Below are 26838 nucleotides of genomic sequence, written 5' to 3'. Positions count from 1 at the left end.
GGAGAAATTACAGATTGAGAGTTTAAAATAAAGGAGGAGGGACCTCACTTGGGTAAGGTAGAATTCAAGGCCCAGAACTGATTCAGGAAATTCTTCTTTTATTATTGTTGCTGATATTTATTTTCCATTATTTTTACATGAAAGTAATTTGGGTAAGGTAGAATTCAAGGCCCAGAACTGATTCAGGAAATTCTTTTATTATTGTTGCTGATATTTATTTTCCATTATTTTTACATGAAAGTAATTTTAAAAAATCATTTTTAGGTGCAAACAAGAAACCAATTTATTTGATTACAACACTGGATAATACTATGGAAGATCTGCTAACCTTGGAATATGTGAAGGTAAGTGCTTCCTTTGTATGGTAAATGTACTTCTGTAATGTAACTAAGTTTTATAAGTTAGATTCAGCGTAATCTTCATGGTGATGTGTTTTCTAAACTTTAAGGCTTTCTTGTTTTGTCATCCTAATAAATTTTAATTTATAAAAATATAAATAAAAATAAGCCTGTGTTCTAAGTAGAAATGACATGAAGTTTGGAGTTTTTTCCCCCTCCATCAGATAACCCAAAAAACCCAAACCAAAACAAAAAAAAAGCCAAACCTAAAAACCGAGACTTTTTTTTAAGTCTCATTTTCTAAGAGAGAGAGGGAGCCTGCATTTGGAGCACGGGATGGGGGAGAGAGACAAAGAGAGGGGGAGAGAGAATCTCAAGCAGACTCCCCACTGAGCGTGGAGCCCGAAGCTGGGCTTGGTCTCATGACCCTGAAATCATGACCTGAGTTGAAATCAAGAGTTGGAGGCTTAACTGACTGAGCCACCCAGGTGCGCCAAAATCCAAACCTTTTAATCTTGATGGAATTTATTATGACATAATACAATTTCATTTGATTTGCCTATTACCCGAAGTTTCCTCATTTTCCTGGTTTCAATGATTCTATTCCTTTTCTATTGATTTATAATACTCATTTCATCTTTCATTAAGTTTTTATATGTACTAGGGTTTACTTAAGCTTTATAGCATATTTTCATTGACCTATTTTTATGAAAGTGCCATATTAATTTAATAATTACTTTATCATAGGGCGCCTGGGTGGCACAGTCAGATAAGTGTTGGACTCTGTTTCAGCTCAAGTCATGTTCTCAGGGTCTTGAGATCAGGCCCCACATGGAGCTCCAGTCTCAGTGAGGAGTCTGCTCAGGTTTCTTTCTCCCTCTCCCCCTCCCCACCGTCACGTGTGTTCTCTCTCTAAAATAAATAAATCTTAAAAAAAAAATACTTTATCATAATAGCGATGCTCAAAGAGTATTTTATCGCTTTGAAGACCATTTTTACTATTATTGATCTAGATATTTTAGGGGTTTTGTTTATGCATTAAATAGCTTTTATATGACAAAATCATTCTAGATCTAAAGATAATGCACTGTATTTGGACACTTGATAAACAATTCTGTCCCACAGAGGAAGAATAATGAAGGCCCTTATGGAGTTGTAATTGTATATACTATATGTCTTTCTGAGAAACTTGAACAGATTTGCTTTTTTTTTCTCTTTGGATAGGCTGAAAAGAATCTACCCAACTTGAAAAGTGCTTACAACAATGCTCTGCAACTGATTAAGGTATGAGTGAATAATTATTTATTTTTTAATTAGATACAGTATTTCTAAGTAAATATATTATGAAAACTGTTTTATAACTAGAACTGTATGATCCTTGAAGATAAAAATGGAATATTATAAATTCTGTCTTTTATACCACAAACGATAGTTATTCTGAGCAGCAAACAAGTATTTATTGACCAATTGCTAAAATCAGCTTTGTTCTTTAGGTGAATTTTTCCTCTTTGGATATTCATTTGCATACCGAAGCACTTCTGAATACAATAAATTATTTTAATAATATACTTCCACAATTGGAAGAAAAACCAGCCCCAGTGTCTGTTGCAGAGACTGAAGACAAAGGAGAGGTCATTAAAAAAATGTGTATGTTTAAAATTCAGCTTCAAAGTTTTTTACCGTGTGGATCAATAATTAGCCTTTGCTTTATTATTCATGCATAATATTGGCTTCAGAATTTTATTGCCTAGATTAATATCTAGAAAGATTATTATATACCAGGTAAATTTTAGAAAATGATACTTAAAGAAAGTGATTACCAGTTAAGAAAATGTGGCTTTTATTTGTCGTATTACTCTTTAGTCAAGATATTATACAGTGCTAGGATTTGATTTGAATTAAAATCATGAATTTAATATCATAATTTTAGATTAGAAGAATGGAACTAAGAAAATTTGAATCATTTCAGAGTGTGTTTTTGAATGAAATACTTTTTAAGTAATGAGAAGTTGCAGGTTTGACAATGAGAAGTATTACATCATAATCATTGTCTCTCAATTGATTTGTGATTTTATAACTTTAATTTTTTAGTTTCAAATGATATTCTCATGTAGGAACGTTTTTGTTTTGTCTGATTAGTTTGGCCTTGTTTTTGTTAGGTTTGATTGTTTTTTTTTTTTTTTTTTTTTAAGAATTCCTAATTAAGTAGGCAATATCTTGCTTGCTTTCAGTGGAATGGCAAATGAGATTTTCCTTTAGTATTATTAATTTTTTTTCTACTTCAGTTACTTTATAAGGGTGGTGAGGTAACTACTAAACTTTTTCCTTATGTTTTACAATTTTTTTTTTGCAGCTTTAAAACTACCCAAGAACGAGGATATTATTACCTTGCAGATTTTAGCAGAATTATCTTGTTTACAGATCTTTATTCAAGATCAGAAACGTAACATTGCTGAAATTAAGATTGAAGGTAATGAAATTTGAGAAAAAATAAATTCAGAACTACTAAATGAAAGAAAGCCATCTAATCTTCCTTATATTCCCTTAGGGCTTGATTCTGAGATTATTATGAGGCCTGCTGCGACTGAAATTAATGCAAAGCTAAGGAATATAATTGTTTTGGATTCTGATAAGACAGCTGTGTACAAAAAGGTGTGAATTTGTTTCTATTACTTAGTAGTACCTCATTAAATATGCTTGTCCTTAAGCAGAGAAAGACAACTATCATATGATCTCCCTGATATGAGGACTTGGGGGCTTAAGTGGGTAGGAGAAGAATCAATGAAACAAGATGGGATTGGGAGGGAGACAAACCATAAGTGACTCTTAATCTCACAAAACAAACTGAGGGTTGCTGGGGGGAGGGGGGTTGGGAGAAGGGGGTGTGGGCTTATGGACATTGGGGAGGGTATGTACTTTGGTGAGTGCTGTGAAGTGTGTAAACCTGGCGATTCACAGACCTGTACCCCTGGGGATAAAAATACATGTTTATAAAAAAATAAAAAATCAAATAAAGTAAAAAAAAAAAACCAAAAACAAACCAAGGGTCCTAACAGAAAAAATAAAAAAATAAAAAATAAATAAATATGCTTGTCCTTAAACATTGATCATAGGTATAAATTAGTTATCAGAATTTAGTGATGTGGCTTATTAAGTGGATGGGTTTTGGAGTTTGGCATAATTGGGTTTGTATCTTAGCTCTGTTTCTTGGCAGTGAGTGACCTAAACTGAAATTGTTTCTTTTTTGTAAAATGAGGATTAAGAATCTCATAAATAAGTTTACATAATGCTCCTTAAACAGAGTTGGGGGCTGAGGAGGGGCAGTTAGTAAATTGCCTTTTTCATTTTTTTTTCCTTTTTGTTCTTACCTTCAAATACTGTGAACCTTGTGATGCATTTCAGCTTTCAACAACAGAGGTTTTAAAGTCAGACTGAACAGATAAGATTATTTTTTAAGTTTATTTTATGGGTGCTTATAGTGGTATAGCGGTTCACAGTGTTAACAGAATCCTTTGAACTGGAAGGCTAGTGGTCAAGGGGCAGGTATTAGTACTTTGTGTAAGATGGGTATGGTTCTTGGTCCAGAGACTGTTGTAAAGTTGGATGGCTACTTTTTGTACATTGGAGCCTCTAGGTAAGATGGTATATTTAAGAAAGTGAACAGAATATCAAATAGTAGGATTAGAAAAGGCTAAGTAAGGTGCCTCTTGAGTCACGAAGTTAGAGTCTGGGGTGTGAAAGGAAATAAATGAATAGGCTTAGGCAATAATACCAATGAAATACAGTGATGACCTGATTTTTATTGCAAATAAAAATTCTTACTCATTATATTTTCTTCTTATGGCTTACTAGCATGAGATAGCAAGAGTGCCAAACCATCAAATGTACATGGTCCATAGTAATAAGGAGCAAGAAATTTTTCGGAAGCCGTGGTTTTAATATGCTTCTATTGCTTTTATTTAAGAAAAAAACAAAGTACTAAAGCATTTAAGAACTACATTATCTGTTTTATTTTCCTTGTCTAGGAAGTAAAGCTCACATAAATAAACCCATCTACTAAAAGTCATATGAGTAGTTAGTAATAGAACTGATAATGTAACCCAAGGCATTTACTTTTTTTCTTCTTAATTTTGCTACTAATGCATCTATAAGGTTAAAAAAAATCAATTTACAAAAAGCTACAAAATGAAAAGTTTCTTACTTCAGTCTTCTTGCACCATCCCCATTTTCCTCCCTATTCCTTGACTTCGATTCCAGTGTACCTGATTTTTTAGATTTTTAAAGAAGATTTTACTTATTTATTTTAGAGTGAGAGCATGCAGGGGTGGGGAGGGGAGGCCAGGGAGCAGAAGTGGAGGGAGAGGGAAAGGAGAGAATCCCATGCAGACTTCCTGGGCATGGAGCCCAGTGCAGGGCTTGATCTCATGGCCCTGAGATCACGACCTGAGCTGAAACCGAGTCTGATTAATGCTTAACTGACTGAGCCACCCAGGTACCCCTCCAATGTACGTGATTTTTAAATAAACTGCCTTGGTTTGGTAACATGGTTTGGAGCTATGTCAAGGAATTAGAGGGACAACATTTTGCCTCACATCAAAGCTTCCTAATTACTGTGCCATGACACACTATTGTGCCCTGAATGGGGCATAATAATGTATTTAATAATGTATTTAACCCCTCAGCTTTTTGGGATATTGGGTAAAGGATACCTGGAGTTCTCAGATTATTTGAATTTTCCTTGACTCATCAGCCTCTATTTACCCTAGAACCATTGTGTTGGCAATTGTTATTTATGTTTGTCATAAACAATATGGAATAACATGGAATCTGAGAGGGATTCTAGCTGAGGTAACATGCTTATGAAGTAAGATATCATTGTAAATTAGTTTCTTATATCTTTTTATAGAAGAGTGTTTTAAAAGTGAATGTCTACAAAAATTACCCACTTACTAATGCTTGTTAATTCTGAGTGGTATGTATTTCTAGTATATATTTTGTACATAAATACATATCTAGATGTATTTTCTAGTATGTATTTCTATCTGTCCAAAGGACTTTGAATGTAACAGTAGATGATCAGGCATGGATACAGTAATTTTATGGCCTTAAAAATTGAGAGTAATGGGTTTTTTTTTTCCCATAGACCAGTTGGTTTCCTTTGAGAAAAGTATTATAAATATAAGTCTGACAGTCTGGATTCTAGGAGCCAAAATGGTTGAAGAATGTTGGGAACCTCACCTTTCAATTTACAGATTTTTACTAAAAATACACATTTTTAGTTTTATTTATCTGTTTCCTGCACCTGGTGTCTCCTCTGCCATATATCTTCTCTTCTCTAAACTCTGTCTTAAGCACATTTCTTTTCTTCACTTGGGCTTTACAGGGGCTGGGGAGGGAGCGGTGGGGGCAGTCACAGGGTCACTTGGGTGACTTGTGGAAAATATTTTGTTCTATTAACAATATTTGGAGTATTACAGTCAATAAAAGTTGTGAAGTCCCTCTTCTGAGGTAAATAATAAATATTAAATAATAGAAAATGTTATTAGGAAGTGATATGTGCTTTGAAAACCAATAAAGTAAGATAATATGATAGTGATTCTAATATTAGGATTATCAGGAAATCCCTTTCTGAACATTCAAATGACATCTGAGTCAATTGTAGATGCGGAAAGAGCATTCCAGGTAGAGGAAATAGCAGCTCTACAGGGTTTGTGTCAGAAAGGTACTTGGCATATTTGGAAGGCTATAAAGGGCCTCAGTAACCCTTATATAGAATTCTTTTCTGGTTTCTTTTTTCCCTTTTAAACCCAGGCTTACTGTACATTTAGTAAAATTTACCCTTTTTTAGGGCATAGTTCCTGGGGTTTTTTTGAACCTACAGTTGTGTAACTTCCAACACCTTTAAGGATAATAGATTAGATATCTCTCCTCCCAAAAGTTACTCCTGCCCTTTTAGTTATCCCTTCTCCCCAGCCTAACATCTAGGAATCTGGTTTTTTTGTTCCTATAGTTTGCCATTTTGGGAATATTAAATATATAGAATACTGTGGTATGTAGCCTTTTGAGTCTGATTCTTTCTTAGCATTTACAATTTTAATTTTTGTCTTTTCTCACTTTTTTGGACCAGTCTGACTAGACATTTATCAGTTTTATTGATCTTTTGAAAGAACCAGCTTTTGGTTCAGTTCAAGTGTTCTTTGTTTTAAATTTCATTTTATTTCTCCTCTTTATTTTCTACCTCCAGCTTGCTCTGGAATTAATTTCTTCTTTTCCTAATTTCTTAAGGTAGAAGCTTAGATTATTGATTTGAGATCTTATTTTCTAATACAGGCATTTACTGCTATAAATTTTCCTTTAAACACTGCTTTAGTTATATCTTACAAAGTTAGAGATGTTTATTTTTATTTAATTTAAAATATTTTCTAATTTCTCTTACAACTTTATCTTTTATCCACGGTTTATTTAGAAGTATGTTGTTTAACCTCCAAATATTTTGAGATATTTTTCAGATATCTTTCTGTTACTGATTTCCAGTTTAAATCTGTTGTCAGAGAATAAACTTGTTTGGTTCTTTTAAACTTGGTGGTGTTTGTTTTATGGGCCACAAAACATGAATGCTCCAAGTACAATTGAAATTATTGTGTCTATCTGGGTGTCACTGGGTTGAATGTTCCATAAATGTCAGAGCATGTAGGTTGGTTGATAGGATTCTTCAAGCTATCAATCTTCTGTTTATTAGTTCTGTTGATCATTAAGGGAGGATTGTTGAAGTTTCAACTGTGGATTTCTCTTTTTCTCCTTTCACTTATCTTAATTTTTGCTTCATATGTTGATCTCATATATAGAATTTTTATGCCTTCTGCGTTAATTGGCCCTTTTGTGATTATGAAGTATCTCTTTGTCCTTGGTAGTTGTCTTTATTCTGAAGTCTTCTTTGGAAGTAATATAGCCACTCCAGATTTCTTCGATTGGTGTTTGTAGTGTGTATCTTTTTCTATCCTTTCACTTTTAATCTGTCTTTGTATTTAAAGTGGGTTTCTCAGAGGCAGCATGTATTTCAGTTCTACTTTATCCAGTCTGACAATCCCTGACTTTTAATTTGTGTCTGGGCCATTTAAAAAAATCCAGTTATGGATATGGTTGGTTTGAAATTTGCTCTCTCTCTAATCATTTTCTGTTTTCTGGTTGCTTTGTCTTTCCCTCATTTAACCTAGTTTTGGATTAATTGTTTGTCATTGATTTTATGATTTCCTTTGTGTTTACAATACATATTTTTAATCATAGTGTACCTTGTACAAGTGTTTTACTGCTTTCAGGATTTGTATATGGTGGGTCTAGGTGTATGTACATATATTTTAATATTTGTTATTTGGGGATTTTCTGAGCTTCTTGGATTTGTCTACATTATTTTTCATTATCTTTTCAACTAGTTGGTTTGCCTCGTTCTCGTTCCTCCCACTCCTTTTCCTTTTCTGTCCCTTCCTTGTTCTTCCTCTTCTTAGATTCCAAAAATTCTTAGTAGTTTCTTGTTAGGTATTTTCCCGCAACCTTTGAATCATCTGTTCAACCTTTTCCCCATGTTTTCCCTCCTGTTTCAGTTTAGATAATTTCTGTTAAGCTATTTTTAAGTTCCCTGATTTTTATCCTTGGCTCTGTTGAATCCACGTATTAACCTGTAGAAGATACTCTTCATCTCTGTTACCAAGCTTTTTAAAAAAATTGTTAATATTTTCTTGATTCTCCTTTCTTTTATCAGTTTCTTTGCTGATATTCATCTGTTCATGCATATTTTCCACCTTTTTTACTAGAAGCATTTACCATATTAATCATAGGAACCTAAAATTCACTGCCTGAAAGTTCCAACATCTTTATTACAGGCAAGCCTGATTCTGTTGATTTCTTTGTCATTTGCTGGGTTTTGTTTTTCCTTGCTTTTTGTGGTATTTTTTAGTTACTGATCAAATGTGAGAGATCATGTATGAGACACATACTGAAATGAATAATATTTATGTCTGATAATGGGTACATTTCCTCTAGGCTGTAGCATAGAAGTTGAGACAATTTAATGAGAGCTGAACTGTCTTGAGTTTTCTTGTGTAATGATTGCTTTCATTACACCGCTACTTCAGATTCCTTCAGCTGTATTTTGTACTTAGGTTAGGGGACTTTGCTCTTGGAATGCTGCTCTGTGCTCTGCATTTGATCTTCCTTCTATTTCCGTACCTTAGAAATTTCTCTTTCTGTACTCTGGACTGTTTCTTTGATGATAGTTTACTGCTACTTTTTCCTCAGTGCCTTCAGGCTTGATGGTGAGTATTTTGTTGGGGGAGAGGTGTTTTGGGTAGGCTTGTCAGTTGTCCCAGTCCTGTTTCAGTCTTAGCCACACCTGTTCCTTTAGGTTTCTAAAATGGGTCACTCTTGGGGCGCCTGGTTGGCTCAGTCAGTTAAGCATCTGACTCTTGATTTCAGCTCAGGTCATGATCTCAGGGTCCTAAAATTGAGCCCTATGTTAGGCTCCACACTCAGCAAGGAGTTGCTTCTCTTTCCCTCTTTCTCTACCCTCCCCCCACTTGCATGCAGTCTTTCTCTAAAATAAGTAAATCTTTTTTTAAAAAGGGGGGGGGCATTCTTGATGAATCTGGCCCTCTTTTCCATGGCATCTGACTCATATCTTTGGTAGTTCTGTTTGGGAGAGAATATTCTTCCCTGCCCTAGGAGAAGGTGACCTAGAATACTGTGGCCCCTAGACAGTTTCTCCCCAGGGGTGTAGAAGGAGTTTTCTTTTATCCTAGCCCCTGATGTGCAGTACCTTCACCTCTTTCTTTCTTTCTTTTTTAATTGTAACTCTTTTTTTTTTTTTAAGATTTTATTTATTTATTTGACAGATGACAAGTAGGCAGAGCAGCAGACAGGCAGAGAGGGGATTGCAGGCTTCCTGCTGAGCAGAGAGCCCAATGCAGGGCTCAATCCCAGGACTCTGGGATCATGATCTGAGCTGAAGGCAGAGGCTTAACCCACTGAGCCACCCAGGCACCCCACCTGTTTCTGAGGGCAACATAGTATTGCCTTTCTCCTAGGTTTATTTTTATTTATTTCTTTTTAAGATTTTTTTATTTTAGAGATTGAGTGTATGAATGGGGGGATGGGAAGGGGAGGAGGAGAGAATCCTCAAGCAGATTTCCCACTGAGTGGAGAGCCCTAGGCAGGGCTGGATCTCAGGATCCTGAAATCATGACCTGAGCCGAAACCCAAGAGTCAGATGATAACCAACTGAGCCACCTAGGCGCCCCTCTCCTAGTTTCTTCAGGTTCTGTTTTGAGAAGAGAATAATTTCGCTAGTCTTTTGGCTCTTTTTGCAGTGAAGACTTCTCCCTCTTGCAGGGTCATAACCAAGGAAAGCTTTCTCTCTCCTTCTCCTCTGCCCCCACTATTTCTCTTAAGCTCCCAGCAAAGAGCTTCCAGTGAAGTCCTTGCAACTGGGAGTGAATTCTTCTCAGGGTCTGTATCTGCCAGAGATTCTGTATCTCTAATTAGTCCATAGCCCACCTATGAATTCTCCTTATCCAGCTTGTATGGTACCTGGCATCTTTTTATCCTTCCCCTTAACACAGGTAAACTCAAGTGCTTGTATTCTGTCTCTCCTGAAGGTACTTTTTTAATCCTTAGATTTTAGACTGCTTGTTTAGCTTGTAGCCTCCAATTTCTAATGGTTTTTAAGAAAAGTTATGATTTTATAGTTTATCTGGTTCTTTGTGGTTGTCGTGGTTGCTGTTAAGGTTTGGAATGGGCCTCTGCCCTGGCCTTCTACATCTGAGACAGAAGCAGAGCTCCTGTAGACTCTTTTCAACCTCATCTTGCACCTCAGCCTTTTTGCCTACTAGCATTTTGGAGGGTCAGGAAAGCTGTAAACCAAATTGGTTGATGATATGTCCACTTCTAAAATACTTTTGATATTTCACTTGTGCTGTTGTCTCTGCCATTTTTCACTAGTATTGCAGTACTTGAGATTTCAAACTGCTGTAGGTAAGTCTTGTTCAGCAGGTGAGCTCACCCTTCGCAGAATTGTAAGAGAAGTATAGTGACGGGAGGAGATTCTTGGAAGAATCTGAAAAGCCTATTCACATATCTCAAATCAAGAGAAGTCGGTTTCATTAAGTTGCAGAGGTGCAGTGTTTTTCAAACTTTTTATAGTGACCAAATAACATATTCACATGGCAATTCTCATATACAAGTATACGCACTAAATGAAAATGTATAGTCTGATCATTTTTCTTCAGTTTTCCCCACTAAAAAAAATGTTGGGCCAGACCTACTAAACTGATAAATGATCCACAAAGGAAGCCGGCATCTCCAGTTTGAAAAACTGTGCAGTACAGGTTCTGACAAAGGGGTTGGAGGCACCTGCATGGCTCAGTCAGTTGAGCATCCAATTCCTGATCTCAGCTCAGGTCTTGGCTTCAGAGTTGTGACTCTGGGCCCTGCCTGGAGCTCTGTACTGGGCCTTGGGCCTATGATAAAACAAAACAAATAAAAAAGTGTTAGAATTACTGCTCTATTTGCACTTGGTTGGCTTTAATACCTGGAAGATTTCCAAATATGTGTGTATGTTTCTTTACTTTGTGTTTATTTTTGTACTGAAAGCACATTTCAAAAGTGGATTTTGACAGTTGAATTTTCTCTCATTAAGGCTGTTTACATCACTGGAAAAGAAGTGTTTAGCTTCAAAATGATTTCTTTTGTGGATGCAACTGCTGGTTCTGCATACACAGATATGAATGTGGTTGACATTCAAGTTAATTTAACTGTTGGTTGCATTGAAGTAGTTTTTGTCACAAAATTTCTTTATTCTATATTGGTAAGTATGTTAATAATTTTTTTTTTAATTTTTTTCCTACTAGTTGGAAATTGCCTGATGTCAGACATGGGTAAAGAGCAAAAATTCCTTACTTTTTTTTTTTTCCTGATTTTTCATAGTTTTCTGGGTATCCTTTATTTGACCAAAATGTGTAGTGTGTTATTTGTATAAAATCATTTTCAAATAGGAATAGTCCAGTTAATTCAAACATGCGTAGTAATGTATTAAATATATGTACAGTCTATACTATAGGATTTGTTATATGTATTAATTGAATATTTTATTTATGATTGGTTTAAGTCATTTTACCTGACTTATAATACTAATTAAAAATACTAAATATATAATTGAAGTTTGTTTTGGTCTCATGTAAACATTATGGAAATTATATTTTCATTTGCATATTATAACTGTGATCATCTGGGGCTTTAAAGAGTTTAGAATTAGTCTTTGTATGATACCACATGAGATGTTTGAGTTCTTTCTCTCCTTCTCATAGTCTTTTTCCCCTATGGTTTTCCCTTGCTGTCTGCTGATAATTTTTTCCTTTGAGTTTCATACCTGTCTCTCTGACTTAAGTATTCACTTTTATGTCTCTAAATTTTGGTGTATAAACTAGACCATCAGTTGATTCTAAATAAATAAAGTTGCTATTTTTGTGATCTTTTAAATTGAGGTTGCAGTGGAATTTTTCCTATAGCCATTAATTTTTTTTTTTAATATACAAATACTAAAGAACAAGCATCCTTGGTCTAATTTTGATGTATTTTTATAAATAAATAAATATTTACTTTTACTTTTAAATATTTACCTTTTACTCAAAAATTACTGAAAATAAGTTTTTTGAAACATTAAAATGAAGTTTAATTTTAAAATTAAGTATAATTCTAGATACATAGTTTATGTTACTGAAGTATTTTCTAGAGTTCAGAATTAAAAAAACGTTTAGAGTTCTTGACAAACATTTTATTATTTTTCCAGTTACTTTTTATCTTATAAACATAAGGAAGCTATCTGTCCATTGAGGTTCTGTATGGAAATACAGTATGCTTGCTTAGCCTTAGGGAAAGTGCTATCATAAAGGGAAAGAGTTGTCCGTGAAACCTTGCAGTGTCTGCATGTTGCTCTTTCCCAGGGGCAAGATTTTTGTTTTTGACTATGTTTCTGTATCCTGGTGTTTCTCAACTTTTATTGCGGAAAATGGAGATTTAATACAGACATCCAGACTTTGTATAAAGAATGTTTGGTTGTACCAAGAAAAAATTTTTGTCTTGGAGGTGAAATCATAAACATGAAGACACATTTAACAATCATTCATTAATGATAACCGTTAGGATATACTTCTGTTATCTTTTAGGCTTTTATAGATAATTTTCAAGCGGCTAAACAAGCCTTGGCTGAGGCTACTGCTCAGGCTGCAGGAATGGCTGCTACTGGTGTGAAAGAACTGGCACAGAGGAGTTCTAGAATGGCGCTGGATGTTAACATCAAAGCCCCAGTGGTGGTCATCCCACAGTCTCCAGTTTCTGAAAATGTTTTTGTTGCTGATTTTGGACTAATAACAATGACAAACACATTCCATATAATAACAGAGAGCCAGAGTAACCCCCCACCTGTTATTGATCTGATAACAATAAGGCTGAGTGAAATGCGGCTGTACAGGTAAGCTTTTCTTAAGTACATTTGTAGAGAATACAATCTTTTTCAAACTTTTTACATTAAAGGTTTTGGTATCCCGAGTCTTCTGTGCACGAGGACATTTTATTTTATATAACTATACTTAATTTTGAGATTTTTTTCTTACCCAGCCTTTTTGGCAAGATCTGTTACTCCTTGGGTAATTAGAAACACCGTACAATTTGTTATCTGAGGATGTATATTTGTGCTTATTTGTAGTTCTTTGTAAATTATGAGGTCTTGAAAAAATGGGAGAATTTCTAATATAATACATTTATTTACTTTTTAAATACAGCATTAGCCAAACTAAGCTTCATGGTGTGGATCTGATGCTCTAATTTAAAACAAAATAAAACACAGTAGAATAATCAAATGTAACCACTGGGCCTAGGATTATAAATTAGGAGAATAAGTGAATCTCCTAAGACAAATTAGGAGAATAAGTGAATAGTTCCAGAACTATTTAACTGTGTTTCCATGCTATTTCTAATCACCTATTCTGGATTTAGCACTATGTTTTTTCTCTGACTTGGATCCATCTCTGTTTGTACCACTCACTTACCCTCTTCTTCCTCCTGTCATTTTTCTTTGGTCTTATTTTCCTTGTCTCACTCCCCTTACTTTGCTACCTCTACTTCTTTTTGACCTCTGGCTAGTCTGGCTCCCTCTGGCCCCTCTTTCTTTCTTTTTTTAAATTTAAAATTATAATTTTAGTTTTAATTTTTTTTCTTTGAGTTTTTAAGTAAGCTCTATGCCACTCATGACCCCTTATCTCAAGAGTCACGTGTTTACCGAATGAGCCATCCAGGTGCCCCTGACCCTTCTTTCTATTAGTTGAATATTTTTAAGTCAGCTGTATTGAGATACAGCTGTGTGTAAATTGCATATCTTTAAAATATATAATAAATTGCGTGTAATACATTGCATATCTTTAAAATAGACATTTTGAAAAGTTTTGACATGCATACATATGTGACAGTTTGGGTACAATTGTAGTATTTCTTAAGTATTTGGTAGAATTCACCATCGAAGCCATTTGGGCCTTGAATTTGCTAGTGGGAGATTATCAACTGCAATTTCCACTTCTTTGATAAACTCAGGACTATTAAAATTATTTTTTTGCTCAAGTGATCTTTAATGTTTTCCCAAGAAATTTGTTTATTTCATCTCAGTTGTAAAATTTTATGGCATAAAGTGTCCATAATACTCCTTTATTCATTACTATCTATAGTGATATCATCCCCATTATTCTTGATATTATAATTTGTTATTTTACTGATCTTAATGAACTACCTTTTGATTTTCTCTCTTGTTTTTCTCTTTTTTTTTCATTGATTTTTTCTTTGATATTTATTATTTCTTTCTGCTTACTTTGGGTTTAATTTTGCTCTTTTTGTAGGTATCTTCTTGTGATAGCTAAGGTTACCACTTTGAACATTTCTCATCTAATGTAGGCACTCAATGTTTAAATTTCAGAGTTCCTCTCTGTAGCTCTCTTCTCTCTGGCATTTTACCATATGTACTCAACTGTCTTCTTCTTTTTCGACTCTCACCTCTGTCTTCTCAAGTTGTGGACTTTGCTGGTCTTTTCTGGCTTACCCCTCCCTTTGCCATGACTTGTAAATTATCTCAAAGCAATGAAAATTGGGGCAGTCACAGGGCTCACCTTGTTTTGCTTTTTTTTTAACCACCTCTCAGGAATGACAGTTGCCTGATGGCCTGTGTCTTAAAAACTACTTTTTAATGTACTTTATGTGGATTTTCTTGATGAGGGGGAGTTGTTGTTTCAGGGAGGATGAGAAACTTGGTTCGTATTATTTCATCTTGGATGGAAGAAGAGATTTTCATCAGTTGAGTATTTACATACTTATTAAGCACCTAGAATATCCCAGGTACTGTGCTGGGAAGTATAATAATGAGCAGTCTTTACAAAGGATGAATAAATAGTACCTATCTCATTGTTGATGTGCATGTTATTTAATGAATTTATTGAGCTGATGCACAAAACTAGAATCACGTTTAGATTTTGGAAGGGTTGTAGAAAACTGAGTGAAAAGGAGCCAATACTGGAGGTTGAAAGAATGGTTTACTAACTAATGGAGTGATTCACATATGAATTATATGCAATGCTGTCTAGGGTAGGGAAGTGAGGTGGTAGAGAACTAACCAGTTAAGAGCAATTTAAAAGTAGAATTTATAGTAAGAGATTGTTGAATGGACGTTTGGGTTCAAGAAGAGAAGTTAAATTTGACTTTGGGTTGTGGGTTTGTAAAATTCAATATTTGGCAATAATGCAATTCACTGGGATAAGATAGAGCGATGCAGTTGAATGGAGACACTGAGCTCTTTAATAATGAGCAAAGTAACTTGGAAGTTTTCTGACTTTGATATGGAATACATAGAAGAGATTGGATAGGACTTGGACATATGTGTGTAGATATTAGGGTGTTTGGACTTCAGATTTGGGAGTCCTTAGTAATATTTAGGTAGTTATTAAAGCTAATATCACACAGTTTATAGAGTGGAGCATATGGGACAGATGCTCACAAATGCCAATACATAAGGAATATATATTACTCAAAAGAGATTGAGAAAGAGGAGGCAGAGAGATGGGGAGCAATCCAGAAGGGTATGTTGAGACGATGTTGAGGACTCTGTTGATACTGTTAACCAAGAATTAGTAGCACCTGATATTTTCTTAATGTAGTACTTGATATCTAGGGTTAGATTCAGGAAAGACTGATTTTTTAATAAACAAATGTGACTCAAGGTAGTGGGACAGGATTGCTAAATATTGAGAGTCATGTTGGTGGATAATGGGGATGGAAGAAATCAATGACGAGGGTACTGATAAAGTAAAAGAATGTAGAAAGGGGTTTATAAACTAGAGATGCATTAATCTCAGAGTCTTAAGAATAAACACTGACTAGTTGTTGATTGATTAAAGCAAGAAGTAGAAGGTGGTAAACCTGGTTGATATTATGCTTAAAGGAATATGAATGAGTGGGGAGTATGATCGCAAATTAAGGAAAATTATTTCTATACCTTTTAACTCTGAGATTATTAGGGTGTTGGAGAAAAATTGGCCTCTATTTAATTGATCTCCATGGAAAGCCAGGTTTCAGTTAAGGTAATACATTTAGTGCAGACATTGGAAAATATAGAGTGATTTGTTCAGCCAAGTCCAGAGAATTAAAAAATCATAGGAAAAAATTGAAGTGAGAGTCTTCTATTTTAGTACTAGACTAAAGAGGAACAATTTAAACTTTAGATGGATCATTAACTTTTAAACTGTATAAAAATCTAAATTTACTAAAAAAGATTATAAATCTATAATCACATTTTGCCTTGTTTCAAGAAATGGTAGGTTAAATTAGGTGTGAGCCTATATTACAAATAGATTTTTTTGAAAAAAGCTCACTAATTATCTCTAGAGCATTAGAAAATACCTACTATTTTTATGTCCAAAAATGAGTTAACTTTTTATTGAAGAACTACATAAAATGATATTAGGATGAACAGAAAAGATTGCTGACAATATGACTACCCGAAGGTAAGTATTATGAATAATTTGATCTGTTTCTTCTAGTTCATTATTTCTGCACATATATTTAAGTTGAGTAAAATAAGAATTGCTTATTTGGGGTCATAAATCCATTTTTCCCTTAACAGTATACTAGAAGTATTTTTCCATGTTATTTTGAGTACAAAATGTTTTTCCTAAATGTTTTATTTTATTCTGCAGGTTTTTAAAAATTCATTTGCCTATTGTTAGAAAGTTAATTTGATTCTGGGTTCTTTTGCTGTTATAAATAACACAATAATGATAGATATAATTTTTCATCAGTAGTTACATGACATTCTACTCATATCTTTAGAATAATTCATTTCCCCAGATGAATTTCTAGAAATAAAATTACTGAGTTATAGAGTGTAAGCAATTTTCCCTGATATAATTTTAAAATTACTGGTTTTTCAGCAATTCAGTTTGGTTATAGCTTCAGAGTAAAGCTCATAAAGACAAATAAGTATTTCATATTTGTGACCACCTCTGTTGAAATCATTTTGTTGCAAAGCTATTAATTGCAATGTAAAATTTTAAAAAGATACTCAGAATATTTATATGAGGAAAATTAAAAAAATTAACCAATGGCTAGAAAGAAATCTTGAGTAAATGTGGAGAGAATATTTCTTAGATGTAATATTATAGAGATGTCCATTTGCATACATTAATTTATACATTTAATCCATTCTCAATAAAAATCAAGTAGTTCTTTTTAAAGTTTTTCAAAGATTATTGGAAAATTGTTTTTGAAATATAAATAGACAAGATGTCTCAAAAAAATTTTTTTAAAGAAGAAATTGAGATAGGGAATGGAGACATCATAACATTTGAGGTACTACTAAAATAGATTGGATTGTATTAAATACTTCTAAAATATATTATGAAGTAAAATGATTAAAATAATGAAACAAAAGAGAAAGCCAGTGTGTATATTTGTATCCTCTTCATTCATATATGTATAGTCAGTCCTGTTGCTCAGATTTCAAGTTTGTGAATTTTCCAACTCACTGAAACCATTTGTAACCCCAAAATCAATACTCATGATATTTTACAGTTATTTCTACATGTGCATAGCCATAAGAAATGTTGGTCTCCCAAAGCCTATGTTACCAACTGCGGTGTCAAACAAAGTGACATTCTGCCTTCTTATTTCAGGAAATAATTGTAGAGAACATGACATACTGCAGTTATCTAAGTGAAGGACTGGCAATAAGCATAGAATAAAATAAACATAGTTTCTTCTTTCGTGAATCCTTTTTTCTAATTGAAACTGCAGACAAGACAATAAACTATTAAAATACTATTAGAATGTGAGAGAGCATAGGAAGGGTGTCGACCCCAGATATTGGGTGGTACTGGTGAGAATTTTTTAAGGATGTAAACTTTTGACATAGCAATTAATGTTTCTTGCAGTTTGTCCAGAAGAAGAAATTTACTTGAAGATATGTACAAAGATAATCCAAGTATTTATTATAGTGAAGAATTAAAAACAACGTAACTTCTTAACAAAAGAAGGTTGATAAAGTGACTTATGTTATTGTCCTATAACACACACCTATTAAAATTGCTTATGAGGAATTTCCGGAGAAAAATGGTAGAGTAGGAAGATGCTAGGCTCACCTCTCATGGATGAAGCTAGATAACACCCCTAATCAGTAAAATAACCCAGAAAATGACCTGAAGACTAGAAGAACAGACTCCACAGCTAAATGTAAAGAAGAGGCCACATCAAAGAGCGTAGGAGGGGTGGAGACATGGTGGGGAGCCAGACTCAGGGCTGCCTATCCATAGGAAGGAGGGACACTCCTGGTCATGGAGAAAGGAGAGATACAGATCCCACCACAGGCACAGGGGACCCCACTGAGAAGATGAATCTTCATAGCATTTGGTTTTGAAAATCACAGGGGCATAACTTAGCAATTTCTTAATAATCAGTAGGGCTTAATACCTGGAACTTTAAAAATCCACAGGATTGGCTCTAGAAGAGCCAGAGCACAATGGGAGGCTGAGTACCCACCATCCTAGACAGCAAAACAAATAGCCCCCTTGAGATACAGCACAGAAGCAGCAATTTGTAAAATGTCAAGGGTATATAGGAAGGACATTTATTTACTAGTTTCAAAGTATGTGCAGAAGGGATAGGGGGTGTTTGGGAGTCTTATGCAAGAACAAATAAGTTGACTGTTGCCTTTACTCTCCTGTACCACAGCCAGCATACATGGACCCTTGTGGTAACCAGCATAGCACAGACACTCTCCACCTAGCTTGTTGATCATACACCCTGTTGCTGCATGCTCTGCAGACCCACTCCAGCCATCCTGGCTGGGCAGTTTTCCTAGTTGGTGGGACATCCCCTTCCATAGCAGACCAGTGCACATGGCACCCACATTCTTCCCCCGCATTCTCTGCTGGATCTTCCCTCTCCAACGTGCCCTTGGCAGGAGTCCATCCAAAGAGGTAGCACAGGCTTGGAAGTGTGCAAGCAGCTCCATAAAGGGCCAGCACCATTTCAAAGTGATTCCTGCAGCAGGATGAAGGGAAATAACCACACACACACCAGTTCACCTATGGCCTCAGCAGTAGCCTGGGGGCACACATCTAGTCTGATTTCAGGACCCACCCACTAACAGATGCTTCTCAGGGACAATACAGGGAGAGGTTCCTGTAGTTCATCTCTAGCGCTGCTCTGCCAAATACCTGTTCTGATCAAAGTTAATAGGAATCTCTAGACTGGACGACTAGACAACACGGGGACCACACTCTGCCCACAATAGGCAAAGAGAGTCATCTCACGCAACTGGACTGATGGTATGTTCAGCTCAGCCAATAGTGTAGGGTGCATATAACACCTAGAGGATGCTTCTGAAGCACTGCATTCTGGTGAACAAGGGACATTGCACTGTAGGACACTACAGGACTTCTTCATAAGGCCATGACTTTGAAGAGTAGAAGACATAGCTGATTTTCATAACACATGGAAACAGACACAAAGTAGACAAAGTGAGGAGGCAGGGGAATATGTCCCAAATGAAAGAACAGGATAAAAGTCACAAGAGCCAAACAAAATGGAGATAATATACCTGACAGAATTTAAACTAATAGTCATAAAGATACTCACTGGACTTGAGAAAAGAAGGGAGAACTTCAGTGGAGAAATTTAACAAAGAGAAAGAAGACAGAACTAAGCAGAAATTAATAACTCAATAACAAGTTTAAAATACATGAGAGGGAATAAATAGACTAGAGGAAGCAGAAAGTTGGATCCCCGGCCTGGTGGACAGAGCAGTGGAAAGCAATCAATCAGAGAGAAAAGAGTAATAAAAAAATGAAAGTAGATTAAGGGAACTCAACACCACCGTGAAGGATAATAACACTTATACCATCAGGATTCCAGAAGAGGAAGAGAGAAAAGGTGGCAGAAAATTTGAAGAAATAATAGCTGAAACCTTCCCAAACCTGGGGAAAGAAACAGAAATCCAGATCCAGGAAGCAGAAAGAGCCCCCAGCAAAATCAGCTCAAGAAGGTCCACACCAAGACACATAGCAATTAAAATGGGGGATAAGTAGTGATAGAATCTTAAAAGCAGCAAGAGAACAGAAAACAGTTCCATACAAGGGAAACAAAAGCAAAAATAGACTATTGGGACTATAGCAGAATAAAAATCTTCTGCCCAACAAAGTAAATAATCAACAAATCAAAAGGCAACCTAGTGAATGGGAGAAGATATTTTCAAATGATAAATCTGGTAAGGGGTTATTATCCAAAATACATAAAGAAGTTAAATGCACGCGCATATGCGCGTGCACACACACACACACACACACACATCCATTTTTAAAAATTGGCTGGAGAGGAACAGACATTTCTCCAAAGAAGACATCTAGATGACCCCAGACACGTGAAAAGATGCCCAGCATTACTCATTATCAGGGATATGAAAATCATTGAGATATCATTGCATACATTGAGATATGATCACACACCTGTTAGAATGCTAGAATCAAAAACACAAGAAGACAACAGTGTTGGTAAGGATGTGGAGAAAAAGGAACCCTTGTGCACTGTCAGTGAAAATGCAAACTGGTACAGCCACTGTGGAAAACAGTATAGAGGTTCCCCAAAAAGTAAAAATAGAATTGCCATATAACCCATTAATTCCACTAGTGGGTGTTTATCCAAATAATATGAAAAACAAATGCAAAAAAAGATATGCACTCCTATGTTTACTGCAGCATTATTTCTACTAGCTGCTGCCTCCTGATGGCACACGGGAGAAGAATGAGGCACAAAGAAGTTAGCTGCAAGAGAATAGGAGCAGGGGGCTAAGACTGTCGACCCCCTACTCCCATTCTCTTGCAACTAACTTCTTTGTGCCTCATTCTTCTCCGTGCGCAGTCAGGAGGCAACAAATAGCCAAATTATGGAAGCAGCTCAAGGGACCGTGGATAGATGAATAAGGAAGTGATGTGTGTGTGTGTGTATCAGAGTATTATAAAAATACTGATTAAAAAAATAAAAATACTGAAATCTTGCTTGCAACAAATGGATGGATCTGGAGGGTATAATGCTAAGTGAAATAAGTCATTTGGCAGAAGACATACAGGATTTCACTCATGTAGTTTGAGAAACAAATAAACTAAAAATAAGCATAAAAAACAGACTCTTAACTATAGAGTTAAGATGGTTACCAGAGGGGAGATGGGTGGATAGATGGTGAAGAAAGTGAAAGGGATTAAGAATGTACCTGTCTTGATGAACACTTAGTATTGTGTGGAATTGTTGAACCGGTATATTGTATGCCTGAAACTAATAATACCACTATGTTAATTATACTGGAATTTAAAAAATTAAAAATGCAAAAAAAGAAAAATAAAACAGCATTTGAAATAGTCTTTATGAGCCTTTTAGATTTCCTAATTTATTCCTGTTAAGTGGAGATTGCAAGCGTGCATGCATGAGTATAGTGTTACTCTATAGTTAATTCATAAAATGGTATGATACTAGGCATTCTGAGAGATTCCTGATGACTCCTGTATTTCTCTCCACTTGAGTAAGTGAATCTAAAATTCTGCTTCATACTCTAGAATGTGGTATTCATACCTAAGTGAGTGAATTAAGTTGTTTTTCTAATGAGGTCTTCTATAATGTTATATTTTCCAGTTATGTAGAGATAGTCCTCATTTTAAGGGTTTACTATCCAACTTACTTATTTTTGGCACTTTTTAACATACTGCAAAATCTTATTCTGAAGATTGATTTCTCTACAATATGGATAACTTGAGCTCAGAGAAAGTTACCTAAATTCACAGTGGGATGGAATGTCTCTCATTTTGACTTGGGAGGCTGGGTAGATTTTATTTTTCTTTACATACAAAAATTATTGATTCTTACTATTTGAATATGGAATGAGAAATTAAAAAAAATTTTTTTACTATGGGTATAGGAACAAAACAATTTTATTTCTACTTACAGGACTCAATTTCTTGACGATGCATACCAGGAAGTACTAGATCTGCTATTACCATTAAATCTTGAGGTGATTGTTGAGCGAAATTTATCTTGGGAGTGGTACCAGGAAGTTCCTTGTTTTAATATAAATGCTCAGCTAAAGCCCATGGAGGTAAGTTTTTGGATGCTTGTTGATTTCTGTTTTGTTGGTTAAAAATATTGCTTGGGAACATAAGATATTTTGGTGTAGATGTTCCATATTGATCAGCTCTGTCAAAATTACTATATATAAATAGTAGCTATTTTAAAATTCACTGAATGTTCTCCATTCATGCAGCAAACATTTGAATGGCTACTCTGTGTTAGATCCTATGTTATATATGGAGAGACTATGGCAAGGAAGCTATTGCATTTTGTCCTGGTTTCATGGAATCTAACCAGTCCCAATAGGAGGTTTAGCAGTCATAGTGCTCTCGAGGTGTGAGAGTTAGACTATAAAAAAGTATATAGGCATGTAATTAAAATAGTTATAAATTGTAGTAAATTCCATAGATGAAGCAAATATCAGACATGCTAAGTAGTCAATTGGATTATATTAATTTAGAACTTAGTGGAGAGGCCTTGGCTGGAAATAATGTTAAAGTCATCAGCATCTAGATGGTATTTAAAGCCATGATAATATGTGAAATAACATAGAGAAGGTCCTAGAAGAAAGGGAAGTGGGGGGTGCATGGGTGGCTTAGTTAGCAGCTGCCTTTGGCTCAGGTAACGATCCCGGAGTCCTGGGAGTGAGTCCCGCATTGGGCTCCCAGCTTCTTGGGGAGTCTGCTTCTCCCTCTGACTTTCTCCCCTCATGCTCTCTCTCTCTGTCTGTCTTTCAAATAAATAAATAAAATCTTTAAAAAAAAAAAAAATGGAAGAGGCTGATGATGAAGATGGCAAATGGGTCCGTTCCTCTTGCATAATGTTACCTAGTTACTGGTTGATACTGCTTCACAGATCTCTAATGTAACCATCCAAAGATTACTATCTTCCCTTTTGACTGAACAGATGTCAAGACTGTATCACATGCTTTGCTAAAGTGTCAGTAGCACATACTCTGGAAGTTTACTTAAAAAGCCTACTCAACAGATTCTCTTCCCTCCTCCCACCCCACTTTCCTTTGTTTCTCTTCCCCAAAAAATATATTCAAAAAGAGAAAACCATCATTTTTAAAGTTTTCAGGTTTTAATTCAGAAATATATTTAGAGTTTAAAACATGATCATCTCAGCTGAAAATCCTTAAGCTCTTAGTGTATATGATCGTATTAGATTCCCTAACTTGTAAATGCAAAGTGTCTTTTTTTTTTTTTAAGATTTTATTTATTTATGAGAGAGAGAGGGAGAGAGCACACAAGTGGAGGTTAGAGGCAGAGGGAGAGGAGAAGCAGACCCCTGCTGAGCAGGGAGCCTGATGCAGGGCTTGATCCCAGGACCCCTGAGATCATGACCCGAGTGGAAGGCAAACACTTAACTGACTGAGCCACCCGGGTGCCCCAGAAAGTGTTGTCCTAAGATAAAAATTGAAGTTCTGTATCTTTAAAACAACTGGTAGAAACTTTTGAAACATAAGTAGCATGTTTCACCTAGCATACTGCACAGATCTCTCCTTGGTAGGCCCAGGTCTTAGAGAGATCTCTGTGGGGCAGCAGGGACACCATCTGGCTTCATTCTTCCCCAGGAAGAATGCATGTAGCATGTCCAGGTGCTAGTGCAGACCATCTGTAAAGGGTTGGCGGCCTTCCAGGGCAGATGAAATTGGCTCTTCCCTGTCCTGATCCACCTGAATAGTCAGTGGATATGGACCTGGGTATACATATTTGACCCCTCCTGGATCAGGGAGAGGTTGGAATCAGTTACTCTAATGCATCTAGACTAAGTGCTGCATCTTATGGTTTCTGACTTGTCAGACATTTGGGAGTAGCAAGATAGCCTGTCCTGACTTGTAGGCCCCATGGACCAGTAGTCCTGGGATCCTTATAGTTCTTGGAATTCTTGGACTGAGGTGTTAGCAAGAGTGAAACGTGATCATTAATATCCATATTTGCAGGGCATTCGGTATACAGGTACCAATGAAAAGACATGGTTTAGATATGGTTGTAATATTTAACTTCAGCTTATTAATTTATATGAACATACTAGTTTTGTAATATCAGCTATAAAATAAACACAAGATGTCATGAATGAAAATGCTGGACTAGTATGTCTTCTTTGAACTATAGTCAAAGGAATCCTGGTACAAATAAAACTAATTTTGTGGAATTATTTCTTTGAGATGATTAAGTGTATCAATTTAAAACTCATAGTTTTTTGTTTTGTTTTGTTTCACAGGACTGCTATTGTGTTTAAGTTCTCCAGAGAAACATAGTCAATAGGATGTGTGTGTGTGTGTGTGTGTGTGTGTGTGTGTGTGTGTGTGTGTTTATGTATACACTTGGTCTGGATACAGTAGATTGACTTCTTGATAACTCCATTTTAGCTTCTCCCTGACACTCAGGATGAGGTTTGGGAGGGGTCAAAGATGTGGTCTCCTGAGCCAGGCTGCAACAGCTGTTAACTACTTGGGTGGATCATGAAGAGTCGATTTCATCCTGGTTGGCCTGGATGGTCTGTGCATCCTGTGTGTATTCTATATACATATCATGTGTGTGACATCTTGAATAATATTGGACCAAATATGTAGGTCCTGTGATCTAGCCGAGTCGATGTAGAATTAACCATCATAGCTTTTTTATTTTTTTAAGATTGTATTTATTTATTTGACAGAGATCACAAGTAGGCAGAGAGAGAGGAAGGGAAGCAGGCTCCCTGCTGAGCATAGAGCCCAATGCGAGGCTTGATCCCAGGACCCTGGGTTCAACCATCATAGCTCTTATGTTGGTAATTTTAGGCTAAATTCACAAGACATGGGGAGCCTGAGTTCTTTAAGTGGATTTAAGTAAGTATGATATTTAACCATTTAAGTCTCAGCTTCTTATACAATCAGGCTATATTCTTTATAACTTTTGTGAGGTTCAAATTAAATAATTTATATAAAATACATTGTGAACTATTTTTCATGATGCAGATCAACATTTTTGAGTAATTTGTAAATTGAGGTGTTTAGTAACTAAAAAAATGCAAAATAACTAGATAAATGAAAGTTCATTTTAAAGGTTTTAAATTATTAGGATAATTGATATGTTCATAACAAAAAACTTATCATTCATAGTTTCATTGGTATTGACATCTGATTTCCGTACTTCACAAGGTACTAAAGATTACATGGTCATTTAGGAAACTGAATAACCTGTTAGTAGAATCATCTATTGCATTAAAAAATTGGTTTGTAGAGGACTGGGATGAAACACATGCTTTTCAATGTGAGCAAATTTCTAACTACATAAAGTAGTGTTAAAATAAACAAATCTTTCTTTTCACAGTTCATTCTTAGTCAAGAAGATATAACAACTATTTTTAAAACATTATACAGCAATATATGGTACAAAGAAGGTGGTGGTGCCTCACCTGCAGGAGTAAAAGATCAGAATAGTGTTAATAGTGAGGCTACTAATGCTTCCCACCATTTAGAAGGTATGTTCTTAACTTACCATTAACCTTCCCCTTCCCTTCTCTAATCCCACACTTCTTTCTCCTTCCTTTCCAGTCTCTAGTTTGCATTTTTGAAAATAAGATTTATAGATCTTGTATAATTAGCTAATCCTATGTGGGTATCTCCAAATTGTTATTAGGCATTCTTTTTTTTTTTTTTCTGTTGACTCAAAATTCCTAGTTGTGTTGTGACAAAATTCCTTCATATTTATTCTTGTTATTCCAACTGCCCTATACATCCTTCTTTTCACGTTTTCTCCCCATCCACCTCTTCTCCCTAGTTCTTAGTGCAGCATATATCCCAGATAGAATATATTACATTAAATTAGGAGTATCGAAATATTAAGGATGTCAAGAAAGAATGATCATTACTCAATGATGAATTTCAGCAAGCATCTGGAAGATAGGTAGAGGAGGGCAGGGGGAACTGTAACTCAGAAAGAGGTTTTATCTAATACTTGATTTAATGTGGTATGTGGAACCTGACTGGGTTCTAAGTTTAGCAACAGCACATAAGAGAGAATTGAGTCCGTTAAGGTTGCTGGGAGGACGATGCTTTGTAAGAATAGAGTTCTCATTCTGGCATTTTAGGGGATCCTCAAACCTTCTCTCTAAATGACACTTACTAATCTACCAGACCCTCTTGCAAAGCCCTGAGATAACACACACCTCTTCCATTCAGGGAGAGTCCTAACACTACACTTAGGACTTTACACGAAACTCTATTCTTACTGGATAGAATAATCAGCCCAGTCCTTTATTGTTAAAATATTCACCGTTAGGTTAAGAAAATAGCAAGAAGTTAATCATAAAAGAAACCAGGATAACTGAATATTATTTTCTTAGTGAAACAGAAATAATTCAGGTAACAAGAATGTAAACAAACTCTAATTCATAATCAGAGGATTTTGAGAATATGTAGCTTACCCTCACTATTTTCCACCCTCTCAAGATAAGAAAGAGTTCTTATACTTGATGACTATCAAGTAAAATATGACTGAATATGACTAAATATGACTGGTGAAATTTTGAAACAGAACAAATGCAGTAAGCATGAGGTTAAATTGTAAGTACTGAGTTGGAATATATAGTTGATGTAATCGCCCATGACACAGCAGAAAAATAAGCCACAGAGACATAAAATGAGATAAAACTTATGAAGTATAGACCTTTCAAAAAGTTGCAAAATCCCGAATAATAAGTGTGTTAGGAAAACTAACTGAGAAAATGGAAGAGAAGAATCTTTCAAAGAAATGATAGAAGAAAATCTTTAGAGGTAAATAAATATGGAAATAAATTCTTGGATATAAAAAATCTAATAAGT

At 35.4% G+C, this 26838-nt stretch overlaps 1 protein-coding gene across 4 annotated transcripts in view; it reads left to right on the top strand.

The window, feature by feature from the left end:
* The window catches only part of VPS13A (vacuolar protein sorting 13 homolog A), a 224577-nt gene that overhangs the window by 102211 nt on the left and 95528 nt on the right, over positions 1 to 26838 (top strand). For all 4 annotated transcript variants that reach the window (XM_059142057.1, XM_059142058.1, XM_059142060.1 and 1 more), the window contains exons 27-35: positions 265 to 344; positions 1563 to 1622; positions 1832 to 1985; positions 2692 to 2808; positions 2887 to 2990; positions 11026 to 11193; positions 12551 to 12855; positions 21909 to 22056; positions 25346 to 25496. In XM_059142057.1, the coding sequence (XP_058998040.1) occupies positions 265 to 344; positions 1563 to 1622; positions 1832 to 1985; positions 2692 to 2808; positions 2887 to 2990; positions 11026 to 11193; positions 12551 to 12855; positions 21909 to 22056; positions 25346 to 25496 (1287 nt within the window). The remainder of the gene's footprint in view (positions 1 to 264; positions 345 to 1562; positions 1623 to 1831; positions 1986 to 2691; positions 2809 to 2886; positions 2991 to 11025; positions 11194 to 12550; positions 12856 to 21908; positions 22057 to 25345; positions 25497 to 26838) is intronic.

This window comes from Mustela lutreola, chromosome 12 (genome assembly GCF_030435805.1).
Source record: "Mustela lutreola isolate mMusLut2 chromosome 12, mMusLut2.pri, whole genome shotgun sequence".
Classification (NCBI taxonomy): domain Eukaryota; kingdom Metazoa; phylum Chordata; class Mammalia; order Carnivora; family Mustelidae; genus Mustela; species Mustela lutreola.
Note: the sequence above shows the minus strand (reverse complement) of the source record. Positions and strands in the feature narration are given on the sequence as shown.